A 10,084-nucleotide genomic window follows, 5' to 3' on the forward strand; every position below is an offset into this window, starting at 1 on the left:
TTTTTTTATTTTTTATTTTTTATCAAGTGTAAATCTTAGCCAAAAAGACTTCAATACAGCTTGAACTGCTTTGCTAGTTGCCCTGCAAACTGCGAAAATTAGTCATTTAGTGTAGTCTATTCATAAGAAAAATGCGGGATATACTAAGATGATCACTTACATATTGAACTTTCTTTTGTTGTTCATTGCTAAGTTCCAAAGCTTTTGCAACTGAGCAAGAGCATTTAAAATCTTCAATATTTGTACCTATCTGGTCCCATAGATAACTAGAATGAGATTATAGAGAAATTGATGTTTCTAGTATCCATTAATTGTCCAGGATGCTCACCTTTCCAATTGTTTCAGGATCCCCAAAACAATCCAAATAATCATATGCTCACCTTTCCAATTGTTTCAGATCCCCAAAGCAATCCAAATAATCATCCTAAAATTAGAGGGGGGAAAGTCAAGGGAAAAGATAGGTTAAAGTACAGTTTTTATAAAATATTTTAAGCTGATACATAGTGAAAGTATAAGGTAGACACAGACACACATCATTCTAGAGTCTAAATGGCCTTAAGAGAAGAGGTCAAATATACCAGCAAAGATATTACCTATACTTGAAAATATATTCCCATCTCAACAAGAATGTTCTTTACATCAACATGGTTATCCAGATTCTCACCCACCATGAGCAATGCACATGCAACCTGAGTAAGAAGCAGATATATACATGGATAAATAACATATCATATATTCGAGTGGCCTACAGAACTGATGGAAATTAATCACATAGATAATAGAAAGACATCTTCTTTTAAGTGACACTCATTAAAAACATATCAAACTTTATATTCAGTTGTATGATAGCTTATAGAACCATTTTAAATGAATCAAATAGATAATAATAAAAAAAATAAAACTTCTTTTAAGTAATAACTCTTTAGAAACATATCGAACTGAATAACATCATATGCATTTCATTATCTGTTTCCTAGTTTAATTAGAAAAACATTAAAGATTCTAGCAGTGTAAACTATTGGGCGACTGATAGTTATTTAACATTAGTATTTATAAGAAACGAACAAGGAGGAAACCAAAAATTGTGAGGTTATACCAAAAAGGGATAATAATACTTAATGGGAGGTAAAACGACTTGTAATGAACAATACACCGATGCCTGCAGAAGATGATATCCATATGTTATTATTAGTATTGATTTCTCAAGACAGAAAAGAATAATGGACAAGCAACTGAAGAGAAAATACATAGATTGCATTGAAAACATAGCACATTGCTAGCTAGTAATAAGAGAAGGAACCAGTAACAAGCAAATTTCACATCATATTCTTCACCATGCCCAGCCAAAAAAGAACTGCATTATTAGTTTTGGCAAATACAATTCTATATAATATTCTGTGTTTCAAGGTTGATGATATTAGAAACAACACAACTCACTATTTCAAAATCTATATGTAAAGCTTTCCGAATCTAATAAAGAACACGTTTAAACAGGGGACAAAATTTCATTCAGAATAAAACTCAATGTGAACTAAAGAAAACAAATAGCAAAAGACTCAGTGTAAACTGATCTTCAAAACAGAAAATTTGCTTTCTGTTGTTAGGACACTGCAAGTGACAACAAATAACAATAGAATAATTAATTAATCAACAAAAGAAAAATATATTTGTGAAGTTTTTGACATATTTCTTATTTATTCATTGAATCATTCACCAATCATCCACAAACTGAAAGTGTTTCAATTGGCAAGTTATAATTTCTCAAATTTTAATCACATTGAAAACAAATGGCAAATCGGCTAACATAACAAGCACAACAATTTGAATGCATTTTAGTTGCAGTTGTGCTTCATTCAGAGCCAACAGTAACCGTGAAAATGTTTCTATAACTTTTAAATGTTTACATTATAATAACTCATTAAAACTTAAACTACTAAATGTTGCTCATGTGCGTGGTGTATCAATTTGTATCTTCAATCAAATCTGATTTCTCCTTAAGAATTAAAAGATACATGAGTTCTCCTTAAGAACTAACTCTCCGTGAGTATTTTTAGGAAATACAACAAACATGATAACCGAAATTAGGGTTTTAACCGAATTTAGGGTTTTAAGATGGGGAAGATACAATGAGTAAAGTTGTGAAGCTTCGATGAGCAAGAAAAAAATTAAAGACAAAGATCGAAAATGGAGCATGAAATAATGGAGCGAGAATGAAACTTACGATGATAAGCAGAGTGCGTTGCCGTTGGGTGCGTTGCCGTCGCGGGTGCGTTACGGTTGCGGGTGCGTTGCCGTCGCGAGTGTGTTTCCGTCGCAGGGTGACGTAGCAGGGTGTCGTCGTAGGGTGCGGTGCGCGGTTCCACTCGCAGGGTGCGCAGTTCCAGTTGCAGAGTTGTTGAGAGTGAGAGATGAGAAGAAAAGTTAGAGAGATAAAATTTTGAAATTAAAAATCCTGCAGAATATTTGCTCTCAAATTTAAAAAAATTAAATTGATATCAATTATTTTAATATTATACTAAAATTAATAAATTAGTAAATTTATTTATATTAATTTAAAATATTTTATAAATTAATAATTAATTTTATAAAATTTAATTATTCCAAAATTAGTATATAAATTTAAATAATAGTAACTAAAAATTTAAGTATTTAATATATGATGATTAGAAACTACAAAATTAGTTTCTAATTTTATTATTTTTAAAAAACAAAAAATTAGTTTCTAAAATAGATTAAAAGTGACTAAAAAATGTTTCTAATTACATTTTAATAAGAGACTAAAAAATTGGTTTCTATAAATATATTTTTATTATTAGTTACCAAAAATATAGTATCTAATTATATTATATTTTTTATTAATAATAGATACCATTTTAGTAATAAATTTTTTTTAGTTTATAAGATGGTATCTAAATTAGTTACCATAGAAACTATTTTTTTAGTTTCTAAATTAGTCACCATTCAATCATTTTCTTGTAGTGTGTTAATATTTTTGGAACATCAAATTGTTTATAAAAAATAGATTTATTTATTTGAAATTATTATTTTTACAGAATAGAAATAGAAATAGAATTTTGGAATTTTATTTTTTATATTTTTTAAAATTAAATTATTTATAAATAATACATTTATTTATTTATTTATAGTTAATATTTTTGACATAATGCATTAATACAAATTTGACATGTTATAAATAATAAATGCTAACAGAAGTTTTTATAGAAATTAATAATGTTATAGAAAGTTTTATTGTTACATACGTAATTAAAAATAATAATAATAATAATGTTATACAATTTTTTATTTTTTATTGTTACAGAATGTAAATGTAATTTAAAATAGTATTGTACTAAAACCCTAAAACAAAAAAAGTTAAGAGAAAATATATTTATTTCTTGATTGATGAAATTATAATTTTGTTAGTTTATATTTATTTTGTTATATTAGATAAATTAAATGATAAAGTCATTTCTAATAAAATGTTTATTATAATTATTTAAAATTAGATATTAGGGTAAGTGTATTGGTATAATTTTACACCGAAACAGTAACCGTATTCGGTATGTTGTATTGACATTTATCCATAATCATGGCTCTGGATCAAAGTTCTACCTTTCGTGGATAACATTATGAATTCGGGTAACCAATACGACGAGCCAGAGATGGTACATTTTGGTGTGAGTGTTTTATACAAATCCGAAGATCACACCTCTTGGTGAACTTGTCATTGAAATTTGTGGCAAGCGGATACACATCAATGAAATGGATTGGATGAATATTACTCATCTGTGGTATGACGGTGTTAAGTTAACACCTGAGACGATCCCGGAAGAATGTAATTTTGATCGAGTCTTAGCATTATATCTTTAGTTTAATATTGTATCTTTAGTTTTCCCAAATAAATTACAAAAATTATATTACCACAGATAAAATATTGTATTTATTAAGATAATGATATTATTGTAATTAAATGTATTTTAACAAGTGATATATATATATATATATATATATATATATATATTTTGTTAATTTACATTTACTTTGACACGAAAAGAGTATTTCTTATTTAGAAAATGTTCACAACATTACAACGAAAACTTACAAAAACATAAAACTCATTATCTAGAATATATATGTATGCTGTTTAAATAATTCTTTAATGGATCTAGATTTTTTTTCGAGCTTAAACTTTTTTATTACTTCTCTCCAATAACAAACATTAAATGGGTCTTGAGATAATCTTTTTATCGTTTAAAATTACTTAAACAAATATGATATATAAAAAAGCAAAATATTTAACATCAATAAATAATAAATAAATATTTTTAACTCAAAATCGTAAGACAATAAATAAATCTATAATTTTTTTTTACTTATATATTATTAATCTTACTTATCTTTATCCGTTACAAAATTTCTACAACTAATTATGATTAGTGCATATAAAATGCATTAGAATGGAATACTAGTTTACTTTGCAAAACTAAATTCCAAAATCCACTTACCTGAGTCCAACATACACATCATTGATGAAATAGAAATCCAAATATAGATATAGTTTGATGAGATAGAAACACATGTACAATTAATGTTACAACCTCAAACAAATTATATATCAAACAATTATAACAAGCTTTTTAGGTTAACTTGGCCATCATCATAATGTAAAACTTTGGCAATGAGCTTGGATGAATAATTTTCAATGCTTGTAGTAAGTTTTTAATTCAAGAAAGTTGTTTTTTTTTATCTAGTTTTTCTAAGATGCTTGTAATTGACCCTTGTTGTTATTACCTTCCACGAGCTTCTAGATATGGAAATAGATGAATTTAAGAATTTGGAGAGAATGGTGTACCTTTACATTTGGAACCACCTCTCCCTCTCCTTTACTTTAGGAATTTAATAGTCCTTCGGTTTTAATTTTGGAATACCATTCTCTTGCTTTTCCCTTGTTACTTTTGGTTCCAATAAATGAGAAAAAAAAATATTATAGGTCCTTTGATATCGAAAAAACAATTTATACATTATTAACCAATCGATTATTATTATTATACATTTTATTTATTTATTTTTTACTTTATCATTAAATTTCCAACTTCCATTCATATTATCAATAATTTTTCCGTACATTTAACAATTCAAATTTTCAGTTTTCATATATATAAAAAAAATACTTTTATTACAGAAAAGAATCCTAAGGCCTAACAAAATTCATAAAAAAAAATCAATTTTGTGTAACTATAAAAGGGCATGCAGGAACAATGTTTAAACAGCAAGAGGAAGTTTGAAGAACAGAAAAGAATAAATAGTGGTAGAAAGAGGGGTCTCTTGCACTGCAACAATAATATTTCATTCACCATCAACACACCTTCCTTCTACAAGATCACCACTCGTAAACTTCTCATCACTTTCACTTCTTCTTCTTTATTCTCTCTACTCTTTAGCTTCTACTATTACTTGTGCTATTCTCTTAGGTAAATTAAAGTTTGAGCCTTTCATTTTGGTTAGAAAATGATGAATCCTGATGTGGAAGCTTGGGACGAGTCCAACATTGAGATTACTAAAGCACGAGATTATCTGAGCCATCACCAAACTCATCCCCCTGTTGCTACTTCACATGCTGTCACACCATCAGGTTTTTTCATACAATAATATTGGTAGATTGATTTGAGTTCTAAAGAAGATGAGATATACATATATATATATATATATATAGTGATTAAAATTACAGTGACTAAAATTAAGTTTGAAAGGATTGCAGATATGTACTGGCATGCATACATGGGTGAGTGGGGTGAAATGGAAGCCATTGTTAAAAATGATCGAAATAGTGTACGCATTGGATTGACTGGATCTGGCGACACAGCTCTTCATGTAGCAGCAGGTGCAGGGAACACTACTTTTGTTCAAGAGTTGATTAAGTTTATGAAGATAGAAGAGCAGCTAATACCAAACTCCGAAGAGATGCTTGCAGTTCACTTGGCTGCTTTATCTCGCCACCACAGAATAGTGAAACATTTATGCTCTCAGCAACATCTTCTTGACAAAATGGCTTACAAGGATATTGAAAAACTCTTTTTCATGACCATTAGCAACAACATGTTTGGTAAGTGCATCTACAACTAATCAAACATCCTTGTTTACTCCCTTTCTTATCTAATTATTATCTTTTACTACTTGTTATATTATCATGTTTACCAACTCAACCAATTGAATTTTATAGTGCTGTGTTTATGTGATTTTAGGGTGATGCATAGTGCGTGGTGACTAGTGCTGTCCTGTGTATGTACTGCTGTTGCATATGGGTCTTCTTAGCTGTAGATATTTGTTTTGTTTTTAACATTAGTGCAGGGTTGTATTAGAGACATAGAAGGTTAGAAGATCAATGTTTATTTTGTGGATTTTGTTTAAAGGATTGGGACACCTTCTGTGTCCCCTTTAAATTTATATGTTATCTATCATTCGGTTTAATTCACTAGAACTCAAAAATTTAATGATCAGTTCAAATTATTTTGATCGAAACTCTGATCAGATTCAATGTATAAATTTGAATTTAGTTGGACTTTTTGCTTTCCTTTATTAGAAAAATAGAGAGGAGAATAGAGAAAATTAAAAATGATACATTTTGTTCTACCTTCGAATACTTGAATAAAAGTAATACTCATGCATATTAACTTATTTTTTATGATACATTTTGTAATTACTATTTCTGACAGCCTTGTACATGTTCATCATCGCTATTTAATTTGTGCATTTGACAGATGTGGCCATCATAATATTTGAAAAATGTCCCATTAAATTGAGCACTGCAAGAGATGAAAAGCAGCTAACAGCATTGCATATGCTGGCGCGGAAGCCTGCAACAGTTCTAAGTAAGCTTCATTTCCATTTTGGTTGTTAATTAATTTAGAAATTTATGCATACAAAAGGCAAGAATTACTCCTTAATTGTCGATATTCAGTGTTATAATGGTAATGGATTATTAGTCTCATAAATACAAACCTATAGCAACTGATGAGCAAATATTTGAACCTTAAACTTTGAAGTGAGGAGTAAAATATAGAACTTTCTAAATAGAAATTAAAAAAAATGGTTTTTAATTTAACTTTTTCCTTTCTTTAGGCATGGAATTAGAGGACAACAAGGATACTGAAGTCGCACATGTTACAGGTAAGCTTCATTTCCATTTTGGTTCTTAATTAATTTAGAAATTTATGCATAAAAAAAAAAGCAAGAACTATTCCTTAATTGTCGATAAACAGTTGTTATAATGGTAATGGATTAGATATTTATTAAATTATTAGTCTCATAAATACAAACGTATAGCAGCTGATGAGCAAATATTTGCAGTTTTAATTTGAAGTGAGGAGTAAAATATATAACTTTCTAAATAGAAATATATATAAAAAAAAAGTGGTGCTTAATACAAGATCAATTTTTAATTTAACTTTTTTCTTTCTTTATACATGGAATTAGAGGACGACGAGGATAATGACTTAATCGAAAATGTTTCAGGTAAGCTTCATTTCCATTTTGTTTCTTAATTAATTTTATTATATTATTAGTCTCATATATAGCAAAGCAAATATTTGCAGTTTTAATTTGAAGTGAGGAGTAAAATATAGAACTTTCTAAAAGGAAATAAAACAAAAAAAAAAGGTTTTTAATTTAAATTTTTCTTTCTTTAGACATGAAATTGGAGGAGGAGAAAGATAGTGGAGGAACTGGTATTGTATTGCTGAAAAGGATATGGGCTGAAGTTAAAAAATTGAGAAGGGAAGAGATTTTTGCGTTGATTACTGAACCCTCGGTAGCGTTGTTTGATGCAATAAAATCAGAAAGCCATGATCAAGTAATAGACACTTTTTTAGATTATATTACAATACTCACGACCGTAAAGGACCCTGAAGGACGGAACCTACTGCACTTGCTTTGTCTACATCGACGTCGTGCATTCTCTGATAAGCGTGTAAATAATCGGAAAGAGCAGTTAGTAGGAGCAGTGGACAATGAAGGTAACAACGTTCTACACATGGCTGCGCTTTTTTCAGTTCAATTCCAATCATTCTCAGGTTTAAATCCATACCTTCAAATGCAAAAAGCTCTCAAATGGTTCAAGGTGAATTAATTCATTTCCCTATTCTTATTCAATCATTCTTTATTACTATTCTATTGTATTTGAAGACATCAGTTCCACAAATCTTCACATACTTTTTGTTGATAAACAGAAAGTGAAGAGTCACGTTCCTCGTGAATTAAGGAGTGCAAGAAACAAGAAGGGGAAGAGACCAGTTGAGGTATTTTGTGATGAACACAAACAGTTATCAAATGATATCAAAGAAGTAGCGAAAGGAATAGCGGATTCTGGGATGATTGTGTCAACGCTTGTTGCTACAGTAGCATTTGGAGCTGCTCTCACTGTTCCAGGTGACAAGAACAATAGCTGGTTCATCGTCTTCATCGTCACAAACGCATTCGCATTATTCAGTTCTTGTACGTCCACCATCTGTTTCTTGTCAAATTTCACTTCTTCAAGATTTGCACGTAGTGAATTTGCCGTATCACTAAATCTCACCTTGGCATATGGAAGTTCGCTCCTAATCATCTCCGTTGCTGCTATGGTTGTGGCTTTCATTGCAACATCCTATCTCATATTTGCTCACGCAACCAAGTGGGTTTCTTATTTAGTGACTTCAATGGGGGGTTTCACATTAATTTGTTTTATTATTTTTGGATTGAAAAAATATAACAAGAGATGGGAACGCCGGTTTCTCCGACATAAAAAATGGGCTAGCCGACTTCAAAAATTTTCATGACAATTTTTTTAAATAGAAACCAGTCTTTAAGTGTTTTTTATCCTAATTTTCTGTGTTTTAATTACTCCACATGATTGTGTATCATTTGTTTGTGAAACAATAAAGTTTGTGTTTGAGTTTGATGAGATTATTAAAAATAAGATCCATTTTGAATCCTATTTAAGGGATTTCTTCTTTCGGGATTGAAGATGCAATGTTCAAGAGTTTTATTTATATATATAGAACACTTAATGTTCAAACCTATATGCCTAGTTTTGTTGTATGTTAGATTTCTTGAATCTGTCTTTCATGTTTTTTCAAGTTACAGAACATTGTATGTTCTTAGCTTGGCCATAAGATTCTCCATATGTATTCAATATGTGGTTGTTTTTCAAAAGGGGTGTGCATGTTAAGGAATCCTATTTCAGCATAACCATTACAAATAAATGTTACCATGAAATTTGTAATTGATTTCTTTTATCAATAAAAAGAATTAAATAAATGGAAGTGTTAAAAGTACTCTAACCCTTTTAAAAAAAAACTTAACAAAATTCTACCACTAGTTAGTTCAAATGTGGACCTCCTCCAGATAGTAATTTTAAGAGCAAAAAAAGTCATCTAAAACAAAAGCATTACATAAAAAAGCCTCACAATATAACATCAGTCGAGTTAGTACACCGACCATCAAGATATTTTGTAAAACATGTTAATGAACCACATTCTATATGTACCATATAAAAAAAAAAAACTTATATGAGTTCCTTGTGAAAATGTTACATTATTTACAACTCCACTTAGAGAGGCTTTAGACTTGTCGTGCGCGGTATTTGGCATCAACTCCATCAGAGCAACTGTCTCATTAAAGTGTTGTCCTTTCCTTGACTTCTTTCAGAATGCTTTGTCCCACTATGCAGTCAAATAACATTTTGTCTAACAAATGTACCGAAATCAAGTGAGAGTTGTCATGTAAATAGAGAAAAAGCTATGGCAAATTGGGCATCCTACCTCTACAATTTTTAACATATTTTAAAAAAGTTACTTATCAATGCACCATTTAGTATAAAAGAAACTGACCATTTTATTTTTATATGTTATCCATGACCAAACTTTTAGTTGGATCAGTGTAAAGATTTCAATGAGATCAAGAGATATCTTAAAAACTACAATTGATTATGCGTGTGTTCTATATGAAGTATTATATCAGTACAAGAAAAAGTGCTTTTAAAAACTAAATTTTTGGTTTGTAAAATGATAAAATTAGTCACTAAATTAATTAGAAACTAATAGTCTTA

General features: G+C 29.4%; 1 protein-coding gene and 1 long non-coding RNA gene across 3 annotated transcripts; one reads left to right on the forward strand and one right to left on the reverse strand.

Annotated features, from left to right (window-relative positions):
• LOC137824429 (uncharacterized) lies at positions 1 to 2,444 on the reverse strand. Of its 2 annotated transcripts, XR_011083253.2 has the most exons (6): positions 2,222 to 2,419; positions 1,097 to 1,159; positions 594 to 689; positions 329 to 424; positions 161 to 250; positions 1 to 89 (listed from the first exon to the last, which is right to left on the reverse strand). It is a non-coding gene; the product is annotated as an uncharacterized LOC137824429 (long non-coding RNA). The 2 variants fall into 2 exon arrangements; XR_016515095.1 differs by lacking the exon at positions 1,097 to 1,159 and having other exon boundaries at positions 2,222 to 2,444.
• Positions 2,445 to 5,265: 2,821 nt separating this feature from the next.
• Positions 5,266 to 8,859, forward strand: LOC137826900 (uncharacterized). The gene is made up of 8 exons (XM_068633057.2): positions 5,266 to 5,389; positions 5,506 to 5,632; positions 5,759 to 6,103; positions 6,759 to 6,869; positions 7,120 to 7,167; positions 7,474 to 7,512; positions 7,686 to 8,116; positions 8,226 to 8,859. The coding sequence occupies exons 2-8, from the start codon at positions 5,509 to 5,511 to the stop codon at positions 8,811 to 8,813; spliced, it is 1,686 nt and encodes a 561-aa protein (XP_068489158.1). The 5' UTR covers positions 5,266 to 5,389; positions 5,506 to 5,508; the 3' UTR covers positions 8,814 to 8,859.
• The last annotated feature ends 1,225 nt before the right edge of the window (positions 8,860 to 10,084 follow it).

Source organism: Phaseolus vulgaris, chromosome 8 (assembly GCF_051622355.1).
Source record: "Phaseolus vulgaris cultivar YP4 chromosome 8, ASM5162235v1, whole genome shotgun sequence".
NCBI classification, from domain to species: domain Eukaryota; kingdom Viridiplantae; phylum Streptophyta; class Magnoliopsida; order Fabales; family Fabaceae; genus Phaseolus; species Phaseolus vulgaris.